This window comes from Canis lupus, chromosome X, assembly GCF_011100685.1.
Source record: "Canis lupus familiaris isolate Mischka breed German Shepherd chromosome X, alternate assembly UU_Cfam_GSD_1.0, whole genome shotgun sequence".
Lineage (NCBI taxonomy): Eukaryota > Metazoa > Chordata > Mammalia > Carnivora > Canidae > Canis > Canis lupus.
Window position 1 is genome coordinate 17437267 of NC_049260.1, and position 22087 is coordinate 17459353.

At 35.5% G+C, this 22087-nt stretch overlaps 1 protein-coding gene and 1 long non-coding RNA gene across 7 annotated transcripts in view; one reads left to right on the forward strand and one right to left on the reverse strand.

Moving 5' to 3' along the window:
* The window catches only part of CNKSR2 (connector enhancer of kinase suppressor of Ras 2), a 276753-nt gene that overhangs the window by 174023 nt on the left and 80643 nt on the right, over positions 1–22087 (forward strand). For 3 of the 5 annotated variants that reach the window (XM_038587046.1, XM_038587048.1, XM_038587050.1), the window contains 2 exons: positions 16720–16809; positions 18378–18592. In XM_038587046.1, the coding sequence (XP_038442974.1) occupies positions 16720–16809; positions 18378–18592 (305 nt within the window). The remainder of the gene's footprint in view (positions 1–16719; positions 16810–18377; positions 18593–22087) is intronic. The other 2 variants (XM_038587047.1, XM_038587049.1) reach the window with 1 other exon arrangement.
* Positions 1–22087, reverse strand: part of LOC119868392 — a 50041-nt gene that overhangs the window by 26948 nt on the left and 1006 nt on the right. The gene's annotated exons all lie outside the window — the stretch shown is intronic.

Here is a 22087-nt window from a genome sequence, read left to right on the forward strand (position 1 = left end):
ACTTAAGGAAACCTTGAATCACATGTAATTTTTGTAACATTAGATATTGCCAACTTGGAATAATTCACTTTTCCTTTTTTAAAGAAAGATGAATGCTTCCTATTAACTTGACTTGTATAAAATTAACTCCTTATTCCTTAGGGATTAAAAAAAACTTCAGATAAACTTTCTGAAGGAAATCTCACCTCAATTTTTGTGTTTTTAAGAAGTTGGAAAATTTGAGTGGAAGTGAATTCTAAATAGGAAACACACATTGTATTTAAATCAGAGATGGCCTTAGAGTTACCACATCCCTAGGACTTTTCATCTCTGACTTCTGTTTTTCCATGTATGACCAAGAGAGTAACCCAGTCACAAATACTTTAAATTTATACATTGTATACGAAGATTTACAGATTAATTTGCCTAAAGTTAAAGTAGTAAAGGTATGATCCCATTGCAAGAATGAATGGATTTAATTGGAACTCTATGCTCCTCCTTTTCCAGTTTTCTAACTAATCATTTTAGTGAGGAGCATAGAGAAGGGGAAAGACATGATCCTTGATAATTAGTACTGATGATCAGTGGGAGCTGAGCAGGACAGACAGTTGCTTTTAGCTTTTTTTTTTCCACTTGCCCCCCTTCCTTGTCCACCATGGCCATATGTCTCCCTCCTGTGGTCCCAAATGACTGGTCATCATGTACCGTATTACATGTGCCTTATTTCCTTACAGCTTTTTGGTAATAATTATGAGAATATGTATGAGAAGATTTGCCCAAAATGGTCCTAAAGAATAGGAACCATACTTAGCTTACCTTGTGTTATTCTCTGTACATGTGCCTTTTTATCATAATAATAAGTAATGATTTTTTTTAACATAGCTCCTCAGTTAATCTATTCTGCTGGCACTTTTTTTAAACTGTCATAATTTGAAGGTACTTGCACATTTGCTTTTTCCCCCATTATAATATAAATGTCTGCAGTACAGAGCAGTATAGAAGCCTGCCATCCTTGTTATTCCTACCCCTGCTTTATCACGTAAATCTTTATTTTTACTCATTCATTCCAAATACTTATTGACTGCCTAGTGTTGGATAGGCAGTAATGTATATCAACTCTTTTTTATCTCTTAGAATTTTTGGCTGCTTTTACTTATTTTTAAGTAGATAAGGATGTTTAAGGGGAAATCATAGTCACCAGATGAAGTAGATTACCAATAACTGTATAAAGAATGTTTACTTGGTTCTTACTTGAATGGCTATGAATTGTTAGTCCCTTCAGACTACAGTTTTAAACCACCTAGTGTCATCATGTTCCACAAATCCTATCTCTCCCAATAAAATAGAAGACTGTCTAAATTTTAGAAAGTGTAGATATCCTATAGATATATTTTTTAAGATTTATTTATTTATTTGAGAAAGAGAGTAAGAGCAAGAGATAGAGCACCAAGGGGAGGGGCAGAGGGAGAGGAAGAGTTTCCAAAAGACTGTGCTGAGCGGGGAGCCTGACTCGGGGCTCAGTCTCAGGACTCTGAGATCACCACCTGAGCTGAAACCAGGAGGAGGACACTTAACTGACTGCACCACCCAGGCTCCCGATATGATAGATTTTTATAAGCAACTTAGGAGAAAAGAAATATATATATATATATGCTTAAAAGAGGGATAGGAAGTTTTTTAAAAAGTTCTTTTACTGGGCAGCCCAGGTGGCTCAGTGGTTTAGCGCCACCTTCAGCCCAGGGCATGATCCTGGAGACCAGGGATCGAGTCCCATGTCAGGCTCCCTGCATGGAGCCTGCTTCTCCCTCTGCCTGTGTCTCTGCCTCTCTCTCTCTCTCTATATATATATATATATCTCTATCTCTATCTCTATCTCTCTCTCATGAATAAATAAATAAAATCTTTTAAAAAATAAAAAGTTATTTTACTTTTGATCCTAGAAGGTTGTTTGTTTTTATAACTTTTGAACATGAAATATGATCTGAACCATCAGTGGAAATAGATACTTACAGATACTTCAGTGAAGATTTTCTAGCACAGCCTGTAGGTTGTGCCAGGTAACCAGTGAGTTAATGTATTAAAACCTTTTTAAAATCAGATCATAAGTAATAAATTCTGCCTGTCACACACATTAATTTGTGTCCTTAATTTTCCCAAAGATTAATTCACTTCTTAATTCATTCAGTTAATATTTGTTGTGTACATAAAGTCATCCAGTCATTGTAGACTCAAAGGTGAATAAAACATAAATTTTCCTTAGAAGGCAATCATAACCAAGAGGGAAGAAACAAAGAGATGCATTGTAATAATTTTAGGTAAGTAGGAGTATGTGAACAGAGTAGTACAGTAGGCTGGGAGCTGAAACCCCAGAGTCTTCTTGGGAAGTCACATTAAAAAAGTGACATTTATGAGGAGTTTTAAATGATAAATAGTCATCCCCTAGGGTTTCTAAATATTAGTTATCCCCAAACCTAGGTCTGAGATCTGGGGGTTAGTGTAAAATCTCTCAGCCTAGACCTGAAAGGTCCCAATACAAATTATCCCAAAACTTGATAAGCAATTATCAATGACTTTTTTTTATTTAATCTATAAAGTGGTCCCATTACATAGACTTCCAAGTGTGACAGTATTTTCTTGGATTTAAAAAATAATGATAATAGGGGCACCTGGGTGGCTCAGTCAGTTAAGTGTCTGACTCATGGTTTCATCTCAGGTCATGATCTCAGGGTCCTAGGATCAAGCCCTGCATCAGGCTCCAGGCTCAGTGGGGAGTCTGCTTCTCCATTTCCCTCTTCCCCTCTCCCCCTCTTGCTCTCTCTCTCTCTCTCTCTGTCTCTCACAGATAAATAAATCATTAAATAAATAAATAATGACAAAAATACATGATTCTGTTGAAGCATATTATAAAAAAGCCTAAAGTACAAAAATGTTCATGTTTCATATTTTCTAGAAATGACAGTAATTTAACATGTTAGCACTTGTGTGTTGCCTTAAAATGTAGTGAATAAGTCCTTTATGCTTACAGTGCTCAACTTACTTCGTAGTCACAAATAACCTTATCTTGTATATGAGCTTAGCCACCATTCTCTACTATTAACTCCCCAGATTACCTTTTTTTTTTTCAAAGAGGTTTAGAGTTAAGATTGTAAGAGTATAGATAGGATTTTGAGAAGCAAAGGAGAAACATGATTCAGTTCTTATTATGTGCTTTTGGTTAAATATGTATATACTTATCATACTATCTTAGTACATTCATATTTTAGAGTTAGATACATAAGACAAAAATATTTAGGGAAGCTCTGTCATTGGACACAATGGCAAAGAAACAAACATATAAAGAAAAATACCCGAAAATATCCTAACTGTGGACTTTAAAATACATTTTTTAACAAAGGTTCTCATTTAATATCATAGACCCACTAGTTGTTGCTAAGAATGAGTTAAGAGAAGAACAATTACTTGCCCGAATCTATCAGAAAAGTGTAATATGGACAGACAGCAGATGGCCCTTCTAGAAATAAGTCAATAATACCTGTTAGCTTTTGTATATGCCAGGCACTGTGCTAAGCATTTCAAAGGCATGGACCCATTTAATCCTTGCAACAATTCAATGAAGTGGGTGCTCATAGAATCCTTGTTTTACTGATGGGTTAAATAACTTACTCAACTAGTAAGTGGTAGAGCTGGGATTAAATACCCAGGGACTCTACCAATGGTACTAGCTAATTAAATGTGATGACAGTAACTTGCTAAATTGTAGAGAAATAATTTCCAGAAATTGTATCACTCTTTGCAAATTCAAGCATTTGATTTCAGGCAAGCAGAAGTAGGTCTGATTTTGTGTGTTCTTGTATATTTCTGTATTTATTGTCAATAAACTGAACATGTTTTTACATAGCCATGGCCCTGACAGACCTTAGGAAAAGGTAGCTAAATTGAGGGGTAAAATTAGCAATAATGAGTTATGTACTTTTAAAATCCAAGAACATAAAATGGGTTTTACTTTCCTAAAAAGATAGATGAGACGAATTTCTGGAAACACAGATACAGTGGAGGAAGCAGCCTAGATCAATGCTTCTGGCTGCTGGCCATGTAGGGTTGATGCACTGGCTGTGGCATCAACCCTACATGGTAATCCTGTCTTTTATCTAGTGTGAGTTTGGGGATGTTGGTCTCAATTTTCTCCCTTGTTAAATGAAGATAACACCTGTCTTACAGACTTTTTGTAAGAATTTCATGACAACACATTGCAAGTTGCCTGGAAAGTGCCCAGTATGTGCTAGGTATTTATTTCCATTGTTGTCACTGTTGCATAAACTTTAGTGTTGTTAAGAGAATACATATTAAGTATTCTCATCTCACAGAAAACAAGGTAACTCTGTGAGGTGATGGATGTGTTAAAATAGTTTGATTGTGGTCCTCATTTCATAATTCTCTATATATCAAATAATCACATTGTATACCTTAAATATATACAATTCATAGAATACCTCAATACAGCTGGGGGAAAAAAACAAAAGAAAATAAAGATCTCAACATGTAAATAGTAATAATATCAGCCATTTAAATTCTTTGAAGAATTAGATGGGGTGAATAGACGATTCAGTTTTTTTAAAAATAAATGTGAAAATTAGAAGAGGGGAAAGAGGACAGCATTAAATCACTTTAACTATTTGGTCTCATATGCTCATACTTCAAAGGTAAAGGTTCAAATTTGATGAAATCAGTTGCTTGGCAACTTTTCAGAATGGCCATATTCCCCATCAACTTTCCCTTTCGCTGTTCACAGACTCTTTGCCCTTGCTATTCCAGCATACCACATTTCTATGCATAGAAACCTGCTAAAAGGTGGACACAGTTGGCTGAGTCCTTTTGTGGCTGTTGAGTGCTCATATTTTATAAGAATAGGAGGAACACATATTTTTACAATAATATCACATAATAGTATATGTTTGAAAGAATCCAGACCTTTTCCAATTTATTGAGAATCCAGAACCTCACAAAAAACACGTGAATGAGGGCAAAGCTGTTATTTTAGAAATGTTCCACATGTTATTTGTATACATTGTGCATTGAAGAAAATTAATTTCCATAACATTATACCTAACATTTTCCCCTCGAGTAGCTGGGACAAGAGAAAACTACCATGTCCCATCTATCCACATGAATAGCAAATGGCTTGAAATGACTTCAAACAGCATGGTGAAGAACCTATGGGCAATGACACTATGAACTACTCTATCACTGTGAGGAGAGGAAATTATCTGTAGGCTCCAGAGTCTCTTATCACACTGCAACATCGTCTTTGTCTTATAATCTCATTCTACTTTTTGGCCAGTTAAATTATAATTAATAACATTATTCAAAACATTTCTTAAAGCATCACGTATACATGATACAGTCATACTTTTTTATTTTGGAATACTTCTCTCCTTCCTATGATTTTTAAATGTAAATTGTCTTCCTAATCAGGTAAAAGTTCAGCTGTCATTCATCAGCTATGCTTTTAGAAAGAAAAGAAATTGAGATACTAACCACACAAAATGTCTTTGTTCAAGTAAAATGTACCACTTCCAAACCAGAACTAACCACAGTATTAGAAATTATTGAATCAAAAATGTAGAAATATGAGACGTATACTATAGTCACAGGAATTCTACCTTTGGACTTAATTTGTACGGTTCATAAAGACTGCGTGTTGATTAGCTTCACAAAATAATTTTGAACATCAAACTGATGGTGATAAGGGACCATGTAATAATGGATAGAAAAGTAGTTCAGCAATATTTTTAGAGAAATAGAAACTTGTCTGTTCCTAATGTAAATATCAGAGTAAGCAATGAGGGAAGGCACTCTTCCCTAATTTGTGTGATTTTACTTATAGAAATAGCAGAGCATGTGTTTTGAAGTCAGAGAGATCTGAGTTTGGTGTCACAGGTTGGCCTTTAATAACTGATTGACCTTGAACTTGAGCCTTACCTCACTATGTTTTTGTTGCCTTTTTTTTAAAGATTGTATTTATTTATTCATGAGAGACACAGAGAGGCAGAGACATAGGCAGAGGGAGAAGCAGGCTCCCTGTGGGGAGCCCGATGTGGGACTCGATCCTAGGACTCCGGGATCACGCCCTGAGCCAAAGGCAGATGCTCAACCACTGAGCCACCCAGGCACCCCTGTTTTTGTTTCCTTGTCTGTAAAATGGAATGGCAATATTACTTGTGGTGTTTCTATAAGGGTTAAATGAGATAATGTATGTCTGGCACTTAGGGCTATTCTTGCCACATGGAAAGTACTCAAGAAATAGTGTCCAAATGGTATAACGAATTATTCCTGGTTATAAATGAAAATGTCCCAAAGATTGTCAAGTGCCTGTGGATAAAATTAACACTTATCCTCTCCCTATGGAGGGATTTAATAAAGGTCAAAGGGGCCGAAAGTATTTCCTTGTTTTGGTCCCTTTACCTACCCAATAACCAGCCACTTAAATCATAGCAATTAAAAGAAATATGAATAGAATTGGTCCATTTCTTTTGGTTTGGTTTTGAAAACCAGAAGGAAGAGCATTCAAATAGGTAATAACGCTAAAAACTGCCCTGATCCAAATCTTCTTTTAAGTTCCATTGTGGAAACCACTAGCTCATATTCTGGACAGAAGGGCCTGAGTAGAACCTCACAGCGTCAGAATTCTGAAAACAGTTTGGATCTTTTTAGGTTTAAGATTAATTGCTAGGGGAAGAAAAGAAGAACAAAAATAATATATAAATAAAATACTTGGAGACTCTCAAAAAAAAAAAATAAAACCAGGCAAGAAAACAATCATCCTGAACAAATTAAAGTGCTAGGCGATGGATAAAATAGTAAGATTAAGGAAAAGGAACTCTTAACCAAGTTCCAGAGTATCAGTATTTGGGTAAAATGGAAAGATTAGCAAACCCAAGTCAACAAAACTGATGCAACTGTCAGAGGAAAGAAGTCAATCTTAAAATGAATTCATCAACAGAAAGATATGAACTAGATGAAATAGTGATTCCCTTAAAGACAAAATGGGAAGCCAAGAGTAGAAACAGCCTAAGTCAGTGATTCTCAACTGGGGTCAGTATTGCCCTCCAGGGAAGATTTACAATTTGGGGGAACATTTATAGTTGTCATAACCAGAGGTGGAAATGCTACTGGCATCTACTGGGTAGAGGCCTAGGATGCTAGTACACATCCTACAAAGAACAGAACAGCTCCCAGCTATAAAGAATAATCCAATCCACAATGTCAAGAGTTCTGCTATTGAGAAACCCTTAACTAACTTAAGAAGAATCAACTGCACACAGATTTAATATGGAAGCAGGTATATGTGAGTAGAAAATCAAAGAGCCCTTGTATGACACTGGGCCAATTGCCTTTTTTTTAATTCAAAGAATCTCTGAAATTATTGCCCTGCAAGGAGAGACCTACATTTAGTCACAACACAGTCTCTGGGCAGAAGTAATATAATGTTGTGTCTGCTCTACAATAGAAAACCTAATCATGGTATTCCCTGGAGCAGGAGAGGACCCATTGTCCCTAGTTGAAATCAAAATGCATTTTTCCATATGGAAAAAATATAATAAATGGCAGCTAGGTAAAATTTAAGAGTGGTTAGTGTGAGCTTTCACATCACATTGTGGATTAAGAATCCATCATTTTCCCAAATATGTTCTTCAGATGTCTAGTTCTGAAAAAGTATGTTTTTAAAAGAAAGAAGTTATCTGGTTAAATAAGATTGGGAAGCTCTGAATATTTTATCCCCTTCTTGGCGATTAATAAGTGCACATTAGCATACTAAAGGCTTTGAAGGTCTTCTTGAATTTGGGTTAGCTTATTGTTTCCTGAATGTATTTGTACATTGTATCTTTTTCAGTTTTGGTCACAAAATACTTATTAACCTCTCAATGGAACTCATGTTTGATGGAATATATTTTGGAAAATGCTAAAATAGACTTTTGCAGCTCCTCTTAAAGATTCATACCAATGATAAAAGTTTGTGTTTTAAGTTCCAAACCTCTAACTTAATAGATAAGCATTTTGAAAGGCCTCTATTCTATTTCTTTTTTCTTTTGAGAAGGGGAGAAAGGAGAGGAGTGGGAAAAGAAAGAATCTTAAGTAGGCTCCATGCCTAGTGCAGAGCCTGATGCAGGGCTCCATCTCACAACCCTGAGATCATGACCTGAGCCAAAATCAAGAGCCAGATGTTTAACTGCAGGCAACCTGGAAAAGCGTCTACTCTTAGGTCAAAGCATACCCAAGCAGACGGCTTGCTGAATGTTGTTTTCATTTCTATCTTGCAGAAAAGCCATTTTATAGAATAAATCTTATTTGCGATAAAAAGTCCAAACTCAAGTAATAAATACTAACTGGAAAGATCAGTGCATGGTGTTCTATCCTCCAGGCTCCTTGTAGAATTAATGGTATCACTGCAAAACAATTTGCCAGAAATCATGGAGGAAATAGATCCCTGGGGCGGGGGGAGAAGGGAGGGTAGAAAATGTCAAATATTACAAAGAGTTCTGTTAAAGAAGAGATAACTAAAGATTGTACATTGATTATTTAATGACTAGAGATATTAGAACAAAAAATTAAGACAGTATACAATCATTTAAAAGTATACATGTGATAACCTAGCATTATTTTATAAGTAAGCTTATAAGTTGACACATCATGTCAAAGCAATGTTTTTTCCATCTTGGTTAAGATGATGGATAGGTGGATGGAACTGGAGGGTATTATGCTGAGGGAAGTAAGTCAGTCGGAGAAGGACAAACATTATATGTTCTCATTCATTTGGGGAATATAAATAATAGTGAAAGGGAATATAAGGGAAGGGAGAAGAAATGTGTGGGAAATATCAGAAAGGGAGACAGAACGTAAAGACTGCTAACTCTGGGAAACGAACTAGGGGTGGTAGAAGGGGAGAAGGGCGGGGGGTGGGAGTGAATGGGTGACGGGCACTGGGGGTTATTCTGTATGTTAGTAAATTGAGCACCAATAAAAAATAAATTAAAAAAAAGATGATGGATAGGAAATACAAAGCTACATCCACAGTTTATTTTCCAATCATCTATTAGTACTTCACATAACTTCTAAGAACTTTTTGCAAGAGTAGCAAACTGGCTGGGAGGACACTTAAACAAAAGCAATATTCATACATGTCACTAAATTGTTTTTGAAGATAAAAGAATTGGATTTTTGTGTAATGCAATGGTCTTGAATTTGTCACCAAGGCAATCTGATGTAGCAAAGAGAGCACTGGGATAGGAAGTTAAAAGTATATTCCTGAACTGACTCCAACACTGACTACTGATGAAATCCTGAGGAATTAACTTTGGTGTGTCTTTTCAGTTTTTCATCTCTACCTTTCTTGCTAGTTTTAATGACTTGTGTATTCCCAAAGGAAAAATATGTGAAAGGAATAAAGTTATTACAAGATGTCATTCTGTTTATTTCAAAAGAGAGTCTTCAATTGATGGTCTTAATCATTGTCTTTTTCACTCTTCGTGAGAAAAGAGGACTCTCTTCCATATGTTGATAAGATTTTCAAGACACTGCTTTACTAAAATTTTTTGTAAAATGTGACTAATATTACACTGTATGTTAACTAACTGGATTTTAAACAAAAACTTGAAACTACAGAAAAAATAAAAGAGAGGGCTTTAATTTGTAGTTGTTTAACTTGAAAATGGAATATTTTTAACCAATAATATTTACATACTCATGTCATTTTTCTTGTCCACAACTGTATTAATGCTGAGCACAGCATGGGGCAATAGTATTTTAGCATAGCTCATTTTTTTACCCACCAGAGCCTTCAGAGAAGGACCCAGAAGTCTTTTGTCGCTTAAACACTAAACCATCTGAATCTTTCCCAGTCCTCACACCCCTCTAATGTAGAAGAAGTAACTCTATGCACAGTGGCAGACATTTCAACATATAAAAACCTGTCTTTCCAAACTCTAATGTGTACGGCCCAGTTGTTCTCTTGGTAGAATGCTTACAAAAGGTAATCTGCTTCAAAATATAATAGGCCTTGAAAACAAGTCTTAAAAGTTCCATATAATTTTTGATACGGTTAAAAATTTTCTACAATAATTTTTACATTACTCCCAATTTAAAGTCTAGATCACTTTTAGAAAGCAATAGGAAAATTTACAAACAAGATGTAGCTTATTCTTTGAAATTAGATTTTGTTTTTGTTCTCCATTAATGAAACTGAGAAGAGCTCAAGTTAGTAATAATTGGGTTTCTATTTGATTTTGATTATTTAAGGCCTTAAAGCCAATATTTAAATAATCATCACATTGAAATGTTTACGATCCAACTTTTTCCCAAGCTCTTTTATCTAAAAATGAAATTTAAAAAATATGGCCCTAAAGATCAAAGTGCCTGTTTTTACTTATTTTATTAGATCCAGATATGTTGCCTTTATTCTTAAAAAATTACTGACTTTCCATTCAGTTCCGTTTTATTCCTCTTTAAATGTGTGATTGTCTACCTTAAATTACCTCGGGATGTTTTCCTAGAAATGCAGTCAACCATCTGAAAGTAATTTTTCTGTCTGGTATGGGGGGAGTTTGATGGGTATATGTGGCATGCTTGTAGCTTAACATTCCTTACTACACTCATTTTCATCAAAATATTGGCTAAAATATTCAGAACAGATGTGTATATGTGTGTGCGTATGTATATATTTTTTCTCCTTAGACTAGAGAAAGCTTTTTTTTTTTTTTTTTTGGTGAGCGTTAAAGGGTATGTCAGACTTCAGTAGAAATTTCTCTAAAGTCTTTTTTCGACTCTTTGGCAACTGTAAGAGACAAGATTGCTTCTCAGATGCTGCTTATCACCCTAAAATTTAATGATTTTAGCATGTCTGAGGACGGAATTAAGAAGGGGGGTAAATAAAATTGAAGAAGGCAGCAATTCGGTAGTATTTCAACAGACTTCATGGGTAGTCTAACATGGGAATGTTTCTGCATATCAGGAAGCAGGACGCCTAGTTCTAACGTGATTACCAAACTGCTCTCTAAGGCTTAGTTTGTTAGAAATGAAGGAGGTTGGTAAGGTTGACATCCTACATTAAAAGGAAGCGAGAAAGGGAAGGGATGGGAAGGAAAAATGAGGGGGAGGGGAAGGAAAAGTTGACAGGAAGGAAGGAGAAAGAAACTATATGTGTGAGGAAGGTCCCCTGTTTACTTTCTTAACAAATAACCAGTCACTAAGTATTGAACAGTGACTGTGTTTAAGGCACTGTACTATGCGCTGGAGATAACACAGTAAACAGAGAAATTTTCTTGGTGAAATTTACATTCTAGAAGAGAGGCTGAATTGAAGCAACTAATTTAATGAATATTTATTTGACTATAAATGGCACACTATGAGGAAAAACTATACAGAAAATGAGAATAAATACATAGAAACCCAACCTAGAGTAAAAGGTCAAGAAGAGCATCCCTGAAGAAATGACATTTTTGCTTAGCTCTCAAGAGTGTATGCGAATTTAGCATGAGAAGAGGAGAGGCAAACCAGAGGAGGACAATCCTGGGTGCCAGATAAAGGAAATGTTTCAAAGAAGGGAGTAATCCTCTGTGTCAGATGCTACAAATAAGTCAGAAAAGTCAGAGGATCTAAGAATTGTCTATTGGATTTAGCAACATGAAGGTGCGAGTGACCTTGACGATAGCAATTTTGGTATAGTTTGAGGGCAAGAGCCTAATCAGAGAAGGTTCAAGAAAGAAAGAGGAGGCGATTCCACATAAAAGTGAGATCCTACACTATTTGTCTTTCTGTGTCTGGCTTATTGCATTTAGCATAATGTCCTTCAGATTCATCCATCATCACAATTTTAGCATTTCTATCTTTTTATGGCTGAATATTACTCTGTTGTATACATATACCATATTTTCTTTATCCACTCATCCATTAATGGACACTTAGATTATTTCCCTGTCTTAGCTATTATGAATAATGCTACAGTGAATATGGGATCAAAGATACAGTATCTTTGAGATACTAATTTCATTTTCTTTGGATATGTACCCAGAAGTAGGGTTGCTGGATCATATGGTAGCTCTGTGTTGTTTTTGAGGAACCTCAATACTGTTTTCCATTTTATATTTGAAATTTGAGAACAGGTCTCAACTATTCTCACCACACATATACACACATACAGATGGTAACCATGTGACCTGAAGGATGTGTTAACTGGATTGTAGTCATCATTTTACAGTGTATATGTGTATTATGTCATCACATTGCACACCTTAAAAAGTCATGTTGTACAACTTTAATATATAATATTTTTATTTGTCAATCATACCTTAATAAAGCTAGAAAAAAAAGGAAAGGAATTAGAAACAGAGAATATAAATGAGTTTTATATTCTAGGAGTTTTTCTGTAATGGAGAGCAGAGAAATGAAGTGGTAGCTGAGTGGCAGTTTGCTGGTGAAGAGAGGTGGTGTTTTTGTTTTTTAAAGATTGAAGAAATTACAGCATGTTTATTTGCTAGTTGGAATCATTGGGTAGTAAGGGAAGAATCGATGCTGCAGGAGAAATAAGTGAGCATTGCACAGGAGATGCCTTTAAGTAAGTAAGAGGGACTCAGATTCAGCAAACGGCCCAGTAATTTGGGGGTATCCCTAATGTCCAGCATCATTCCATTCAAGCACTCAAAAAAATTTTTAATCAATACCTGCTCTGGGTCAGTGTCTTTGCCAGAGGCACTCATAACAAAGATACCTAAGACCTAATTTCTACCAAAAAGTAGAAAAACTTTTAACAGACAGATATAATATAATAACATATAATAATGCATATATACCAAAAACACTATGAAAAATACCAGAAGAGTGAGCAATTAGCTCCACCAAAGGGCATTGGAGCATTTGCAATAGCACCAAATATATGCTTTATTATCTAAGGGAAATGCCAGTTTATTTCCAAGCAATTCTGTACAGTAAAATTAAAACATAGCAATTTCATTTTAAAATAAGTACTTTAGATCATTATAAAGTACTCCATCATTGTCAGTATTCTTTTTTTAAGATTTTATTTATTTAATTTTATGTATTTTAGAGAGAGAGGACACAAGTAGGGGGAGGAAAAGAGGGGAAGAGAATCTCAAGCAGACTCTACATTGAGCATGGAGCCTGATGTGGGCTCGATCTCACAACCTCGAGACCATAAGCCAAGCTGAAACCAAGAGTTTGGATGCTTAACCAACTGAGCCATCCAAGCGCCCATCATTGTCAGTATTCCTAAAATTATATTTAGTGTTCTATTTATGTTTAATTACAGCTATATATAGTCATAATAAAAAAACCACTTGCCATCAATTTCAGAATAAAAATGCAAACAAAATCAAAATTAGTTATCTTTTAACTCTATATTTATTGGAATACAGTAAGAAAGGCAGTGCATAATACTTGCCTCTATGAAAACCCAACTTAGAAAGAAAGCTCCAGATGTGCAACAGATATGAAAAGCCAGGTAACAAAATAGTTTAACTGTGAGACACTAGCACAGAGATATCACAAGGCTTATAATAGGGTGTCAAATGTACTCTACAATTAATAAATGATTTATGGTTGGAGGAATAAAATTAAGAGGAAGTGGCCAGCAGGATTTTTGAATGGGCTCTTTTTTACTATATTCTTGACTATTGTTATTAATTTTTATCATGAATTAGTAAATACAAGTGTTACTACCTAAAGAGATGTCTTAACATTTTTCAGATTGTCTTTCAGAGATTTATTATTAGTATATGTACATTTCCATAAGGAATGAGTCAAATGTGTTTAAAAAGCCTTCAAAAGTCATTACAAATGTAAAAACACTTTATATATATTCATAATAGTGTAAATTTGATTTAAATCAAACAATAATGCTTATAGTACTCTTTTTTTAACCATACTGCAGCAATAAACCATAAAGTTCTTTTTCCATTTGAACTTTGCTGTTTTGTGAAATTAAAGTCCTGCTAGACGTAGGCAGTGGCAAACATTTCCATGCTGCAATTCAAGATCTCTGTATTTGGAATTAGAAATTATTTAAGCCATTGTCTTTTTTTAATTTGCCAAGGACTGCTGTTTATATGAGTGTTACCTCATTCTGTTTTATTAAGTCCCTTTCAATTTTTCAACACAATTAAAACATTTATGAAAGGAGTAATACTTATAAGTAACATTATTTCTTATAACTAAACAAATAATACTTTTTAAAATAATTATTTTTCCTTGCATTGATAAATTCATAGCTTTATAACTACTAAAAGCAAAAGCCCTGATGTCCTCCAGAAGTGAATGTTAATTAAGATTTTTATCTCAGTTTTTTGTTTAATTCAATACCTTTTTCTCAATTTTACCTTAGCAATATACAACATACTCTACTAATAAGTCACCAGAAAGTCAGTGTTTAATCCTCTGAAAATTTTTCCTTATGGTTAATAATATAACCAGACATATCAAAGGCCTCATGCCTCAATGACTTAGTTCCTTGAGAATCTCGGAGATGACCCAAAATACAACGAATACAATTACGTATTTCATATTCTATATGTGAATATATTTCTTCTTGTTCTTGTGCATATATATTTGACTCCAAATAACCAATCAATTCTTTGAAAAGTATCAAACTACTTTATATGTACATATAATAACATATAGAGCAAGAAAAACAACTGTTTATTTATTGGATTGTTACTTTCCAAAGGATTTTCTTGGTGGGATGTAGAAACAGGGTTAGGGCTGTTAATTGCTTCAGTTTCAGTGTGCACGTGCTGAGATGGAGTTTATTTTAAAAAACAGATTCTAAAGAAATAAGTTGTAGGAGTTTTGAAAATACAGAAATCAGAACATTGAAAGTCTGGAGGATTGATTCTGTCAGGCAGTTGAATAGACATGACAAAACTAAATATTTCTTGAAAGCTTTACTCAACCCTGGGAAGGCAGGATATATTGACCTGCATCCGCTCTCCCAAAGCTCTCCCTTTGTAAAAGTGCAAAGATCTACTCAGAATTTTGGAATTGTGATTATTTATAAAGGTGTTTGCACACCTTGAAAGGAAGCCACATTTAAATAAACACTACATTTATTGGCTCATTAATAATTTTATCATATTTAGTTCATCTTCAGACTTTCAAAGAGCTTAGCAAAATATACTAGGTAAACTGTCACTGTACATAATATAAAATCCATAAGGTAACCTTTTCCTTAGGAACAGAATTAGGAGTATTCTAAAAGAATTTTTTTAAATACATGGACTGATCATAGTAATTGGTCGTGAAATTTAGCTGGGAAAGGAGGGAAATGAAGAGGATATACAGTGACCAAGAGGTGCTGGAAGGTGGGAACATCAGTAGATTAAGGAGGAGGATTTTTGGACTTGGAATACTGTGAGGATGGCACTAGAAATAGGTGCCAGTTGGTAGGTGGTAGTTGAGGTGGTAGTTGAAAAGTGGGATTCTAGAAGGGATTACAGCCTTTGCAGTTGACAGGTTGAGCATATGACCACAGGAATGGATGGAAGGAGAGAACCTCAAGAAACTGAGAGACCAGAATATTGGAGAGTGAATATTGAAGTCATCAAGAATTATGGGCAGAAGTGGTGTTTAAGTGCCTGGGTTTCAACCCCAACTGTGTGTCATTGGGCCAGTTACATAACCTGTCTCAGTTTCTTCATCTGGTAAAATGAGGGTAATGATAATATATTTCTCACAGTTACAAGGATTAAACAAAACCCTTAGACAGTATTTGGCATATGGTAAATGATATGTAAGTGTTAGTACTATTACCAAGAGCATCATAATCAATCATTATTATGATCCAGTCCCGTATGAGTTTTGGCTTTTCATTCATTTAAAATGTATTCAGCGGTTATTATATGCCAGGCATTGTGCTAGATATCCTTTTTAAACTTTTGTATGCTTTTCTTTGACTCTTTTGTGTTTCAAGAATTTCAAGTTGATCAAAAATAATATACTGCAGCCTCACCAAAAAGTTATCCTTGAAGTCTATGCCATGAGTTCTGCTTGCTAAAGTAAAATGCTATTTAGTAAGAACACAGAGGGAAACAGGACAGGCCAAAGCAGTGATTCCTTGGATCTGGAAACCAGACTTGTTCACAATAGCAAGAGATGCTTGGGGGCAGACCCAGCTATAGGCCATAAAAGGGATGCTGGCCATATTGCTAAAGCATGGTGGTATATCCAAAAGGTATTTATTATGATAGGAGTTAGGAGGCAGTGAGGATGGGAAGTTCACATTGTAGCCTTCCAGCATGCCACAGTGGGTTAACGTCCTTGCAGGCAGGTTAAACACAAGGGGCTAGTATCGTGGAGAATGGCTATCAAGATGTAGACGTGTGGGCACTGGGGAATAAGACAGAGATCCAGTGACTGAAGAGAAAGTAAAAATCCCTAAAATGTGATACTCTTTGTAAAGGACCATATCCTTAAAGTCTGGGGCTCCTAAGAGAGCAAACCTAGGCTGTTCTTTATTATTTATGAAAGGATGCCTTAAGATTGCATTATCACCTGGCCAATTGCCACAGGCAGTTTCACCTTCTGGCTCAAAACACACATTTTTCATCTACACAAATGCCAACCGTAACGTTGCATATGAGTGAGTGTGTTTTGCAGACTGCAGCTAAAAATCAGTGTTAAGTATGAGCGGACATGGGGAAGAAAAACAATGATGTGAATTTTGTTCTCTGTGTTTAGGCAAGCTACGACCTATATCTATGCCAGTGGAATATAATTGGGTGGGGGACTATGAAGATCCAAATAAGATGAAGAGAGATAGTAGAAGAGGTAAGTGTTCTAGAATTTCAGTGTAGGCTGGGTTGTTGGAACAAAAAGCAAATTTAAATGTTCGTTAAATAGGTTGTCATGGCTTCAGGGGAAAACTTCATTCTCTCACTGACTTTATGATACACCCAAACCAACTCAGAACAACATTTGACTGTCTTGATATATTATTAAATAGATATCTTCTCTGAATGTCTCTTAAGGGATTCAGGGTAGATAAGTACAGTGTAAAAAAATAAATATCTGATTGTTATGTGAAAGTCACTATTTGGAAAACAAGGTCAGAAGTGTGAAACTGCATCTAAGAATTAAGTTCGGTGAATAGGAAGTTTGTGATCAGTCCCCATTGGTCCGCAATGCAACCTCACTACATTTGTAGGAGTACAATCTTAAAATGAGTATTGATGTCCATGAGTAAAGTTAATGGAAACTTGGCCAGTGACTCTAATGAAAACCATATAGAAATGGAAAAAAAAAAAAAACGCTTTGCTTTTTTTTCTCTTCTGTTTGCTGTTCAGGGTTATCTTCTTACTTGGGGGTGGGCTACACTTGAAGTATCTACCAAAAGTAAGTTTTTATGTTCACTTATCCTGCTATTGAGGTGAGCAGTAAAAAGAGCCACTGAAAGACTCACTACTAAATGGGATTCGACCTGCTGTGGCTATGGTGGGCTACTTCAGCTTTCTGAAACAGAGAGCCATAAAGTTGTAGATGAAAAATAAAACCAAGCAAAAAACTATTCATAGGACCTCAGCTCACTAAGCTTCCTTCATAATTTAGCTAACCAATTTGCCTGTTAACTTCTAGCCAGTGTACAGAATTTACCACACAGGGATAAGCAAGCATGAATATCTGCTTCGTTAGTCTACTTAATTAACACTTATTTCATGGAGTGAGCATTTCAGAAAATGTTGGCAAATACAGGAACATTGACAGATTCCTTTACATCTATGTATTCATTCCATTTTCCAAACTTTAGTTTTCTAACTTCATTTGTGTTACAGAATTAATCAAGAAAACAATGAAAAGAGAAACATAGATCATATGCCATTGCTGAGTCACTATTTTGGGACTTCATATAATAGTGATAACTTGGGGGGAAATGCCTTATGAAGTCCTAAGTGCTGGCTATTCAGTGAATGCTATCAGTTTAAGCAGAGATTCTATGAACTAAGTTTCCTGACCTTTGGTTCAAACTGTGGGCTTTAACTTCTGCAAGGATGCTAGTCTTTTATAGGTCAGTGTTTGTCATCACTTTTTAGCTGAATCCCTCTGGGGGAACTTCTTAGAACTTTTATAAGCCGCACACACCAGAACTTCTAATTCAAGTTTTGCAGTGATTCTCATATAGTTGGTCCAGAGATAAAGCTTGTAGAAATAATCTGTGGGATATTTCTTATTGCCCTGTGATCCCAAATTATTAAGATGCTCTGTATTTTTACTACATAGGTATTTTATAAATTAAATTAAGTTACATTTCTGAAATGAAATCTAATAGCACAATTAGGAAAGAGTGGTAAATTTGGAATATTTGCATATTTACATTCGTGTATTCATCTCTTTTTATATAGAAAACTCTCTACTCCGATATATGAGCAATGAAAAAATTGCTCAAGAAGAATACATGTTTCAGAGAAACAGCAAAAAAGACACAGGGAAGAAGTCTAAAAAGAAGAGTGATAAGAGTAATAGCCCGACTCACTATTCATTACTACCTAGTTTGCAAATGGATGCATTGAGACAAGACATCATGGGCACGCCTGTGCCGGAGACCACACTGTACCATGTAAGTAAAATTCCAAAGACTCTGTGCTATAATTTTTATTGGGAGCCTGGCAAATGACTCTTTTGGGTAGATTCCAGATTACTTATCTTTATCCTATTGCCAGATTTTCATAAAAGATCCTAAGTTTAGGAATGCCTTTAAAAATCTTGATGGCTTATTGATTTATTCTTCAGTTCATATATTCAGTGAATGCATATGTTGTAGCAGGTTTGATTTTTTAATGAAATAACATGCTCAGAATTGATGGAGAATAATAATTAGCTGGTTAATCATCTATAATAATAAATATTAGGTGGATAGCTATAAAATTCAACATTAAAAATAGAATTTTTAATATATTCATGAGCATCTCTTCCTAGACTTGGAGCACGATGCTTGAGGTAAAAATGAGAACACATAGTTAGCATATGGAGAGAAAGACACGCCAAGAGCTCCAATGTAAATTGATTGTTGTGATGGGTAGGTGCAAGAAGTATAGGAGGAACATGGGAGAGGAGGGCCTTAGCTTTCTGGGGAAGTGAGAAGAAGCTTAGAATGGGGAGTATTTGAGTGAAGAGTGAAAGATAAGTAGCAGTATTTGGGGGGGAAAGTATATGGAAGTGTACCACAAATGTGTGAGAATATGGTACGTTCCAGGGACTTCATGTTGCTCAGAATTACCAATTCATTCAAAATAGAGGGAAAACACATGAGGATGGGGTGGTAGATGGGCCTAGAGAGGTAGGCAGGGCTTAGATCAGGAGTTTTATAGGAAAATACTTAGGCTCATTATTGCAGTGATCAAAAAAAAAAAAAACTACTGAAGAACTTTGAGCTGGGGATTCAAATGATGAGATTGGCTTGTTGGATCTCTCTGTTGCAGAGTACTGGGGAAGAGGTAGGAGGCCAAAGTCAGAGCCATTACGCCCAGGCCAGGCAGATGATAAGAAACTAGGACAGTGACAGTATGGAGGCTGAGAATCTTGTTAGCCAGAACATTCAGTTGATGAAATCAACCCATTGTATGCCATTTTGTTGAAAAGGGAATTTATCATGCCAATGGAATGAACTATGGCTTCTTACTAGGAACCCTTAAAAAACATGCATTACAAGTTCTAAAGTAATGTGAACAACTGTGCTTGGTGGTCAGAGTATCAAAAAATTTCAATCTGTCAATGCAGTGGAAGGTATACCATCTAGGGATACAAAATGTGAGAGATTTAATAACTTATACTTGAGTTACTTTTCCGAGCCAGTCTTTTAAATCATCTGCTTACTTCCTCTAGAGCTCTCTCATAAAACCAGAGTATAGAAAAATTCTTTTCATTCATCTGGGTTAAAGAGAGCAATTAGCACTTCTAGCTGCTCCTTCTCTACCCACCCCCCAGCCTCTTCCTCTCTAAGAGAATAGTGCCCATATGAAAACCTCCTCCCCTAAGTGACTGACAAATCCAGTGATGATATTTTCCACAGCCATTTGTAGTCAGTCTGAAATCAGTACTCTCAGCTGTATGAAGGGGGTCACTTTTGCTGTCACTAGTCAGAAATTCCATCTGAATATTGAGTTCCCTATAGAATCTGGTGCTCCAGTCCTAAGTAATGTTGTCCGAACAAAGACCTAAACATGAGACAGCTGGTCTGTTTAAGAGGGAACTTCCCAGGGCTGGAAAAGGAAGAAGAGGCCACTTCACCCAGAGCATGTAAACTATTAAAGAGTTTAGATTTATCCTAAGAGGAGCAGTAAGCCATTGAAAGCACATTTAAACACTCAGCCTTTGCCATCCTGTCAAGCACATCTGGATAGCAGTATACTGTTTGAGGAAGGCAAATAGATGAATATTGTGGATTTTGAGCTATTAATTTATGGAAGATAGTAAAAGGTGAATCAAACTGATAATCAAGAATATCCTGAATATTGAATATTGTAGAGGAGTATAAACTGTTACCACTTTTCTGAAGGGCATTATTTAGTTATATGTATCAAGAACCAGGTGTAGTAACTTCACTTCTAGAAGTTTATTCTAAGAAAGGTATCAGTCTACTTTTGACTCCTACTTTTATGTTACCTGAGTCTGTAAGAAGGTGATATTTATTCCAACTACTTTTTGACAATGGAACAGGGTATAGTAAGGAATATTGTTAATTGTTGGGGAGGGGGAAGTCTTCTCATGTAACACTGACTCTAGGATTAGTAGGCTTGACACTTCTAACTCTATTCTCAGGTTTAAAAGAAGCTAAATAATTGTTAGCCCCAAAGTGCACGCCTAACCAATGTTCAAAAAAACAAAACCTGTATTAGTGGTGTTTTCATGAGGCTCTCAGTTCCCCTGAGGACCTTATAAGGCTAGCACTAATTTAGTACCTTCACAGTTATCAAGAGAGCTTCCACATTTGTTACATCTTTCAACTTTCACAATAACCACATTGGCAAATGGCAAAACTCAGAAAGGTTAAATGATTTATTTACCCAAAGCTGTGTTGCCAAAAAGTGTGAGAGTAAGGACTAGAGATCCCAGATCACCTACTTCAGTGGTGTTTGCACACTCTACCCTGCTTTTCTGTGCATGGAAGGCATTCCTTACACAAATGAATTTATGCTTTAACGACCAATTGCATGCATTTTGAAAAAAGCTTCACTTTAAGAAACATGTGCCTTCATATGTTGATTTTAATAACATTTTCAGTATCTGGATTGACTTGTACCCAGATTTCTCTTTTGCTCTGTGTTACTATTTTTCATTAAGTTCAGGAAAACATACAGATCTGCTGCTGTTATAAAGCACAAGTAGTTATTTGGCATAATCTATTGCTGAGACTATAGATCATTGTAGTTAAAATTGTCTGGACCTTGGAGGCAAAACAACATATGCTTAAAGTATTGCTTTTTATATTTCACAGGAATTCTTGGTTTTTTAATGTTTATGCACACCTATTTAAAAATTAAAGGATTTTTCCTTTCGTTAAATTGCCTGGAAACACAAGATCAATATCAATATTTAATCACTTTCATGAGGAACCACTAATCATTCTTACTAATTATTCCTTTGGATAACACAGCCATTTTTAATGAACTAGGGCTTAAGTGGAAGAGGACTCTAAAGATTTGAGTCCTGAGTGTCGTAGGCTGCTATCTCTGCTGTGATATACTAGCTCCCTGTGGTCTGATTTTACATTTAGACAAAATCTAGTTGAATTTAATAGTAGGATTATATCAACATTAAATACCTTGCAAATAATTTACCAAAAAAATGTAGTCTATGTGATGGGGGTTGGGGAGGGGTGGAGAAGAGAGGTTCCCCATAAGCAGACCTAGATTATAATCCCCATTGGTCTATTTTGGAAAGCAGCCCAATAAAAATACACAAAGCAAAGCAAATACAGTTTGATCTCACTGTTTGACTCATTCCTCTTAGCAGTTTTGGCAGAAATGTGTATATAATAATAAAGAAGATTGAGAAGTTTATGGTATCATAAAATATACAGTTTTTTATTAGTTCTATGTATTATTCCAGTATA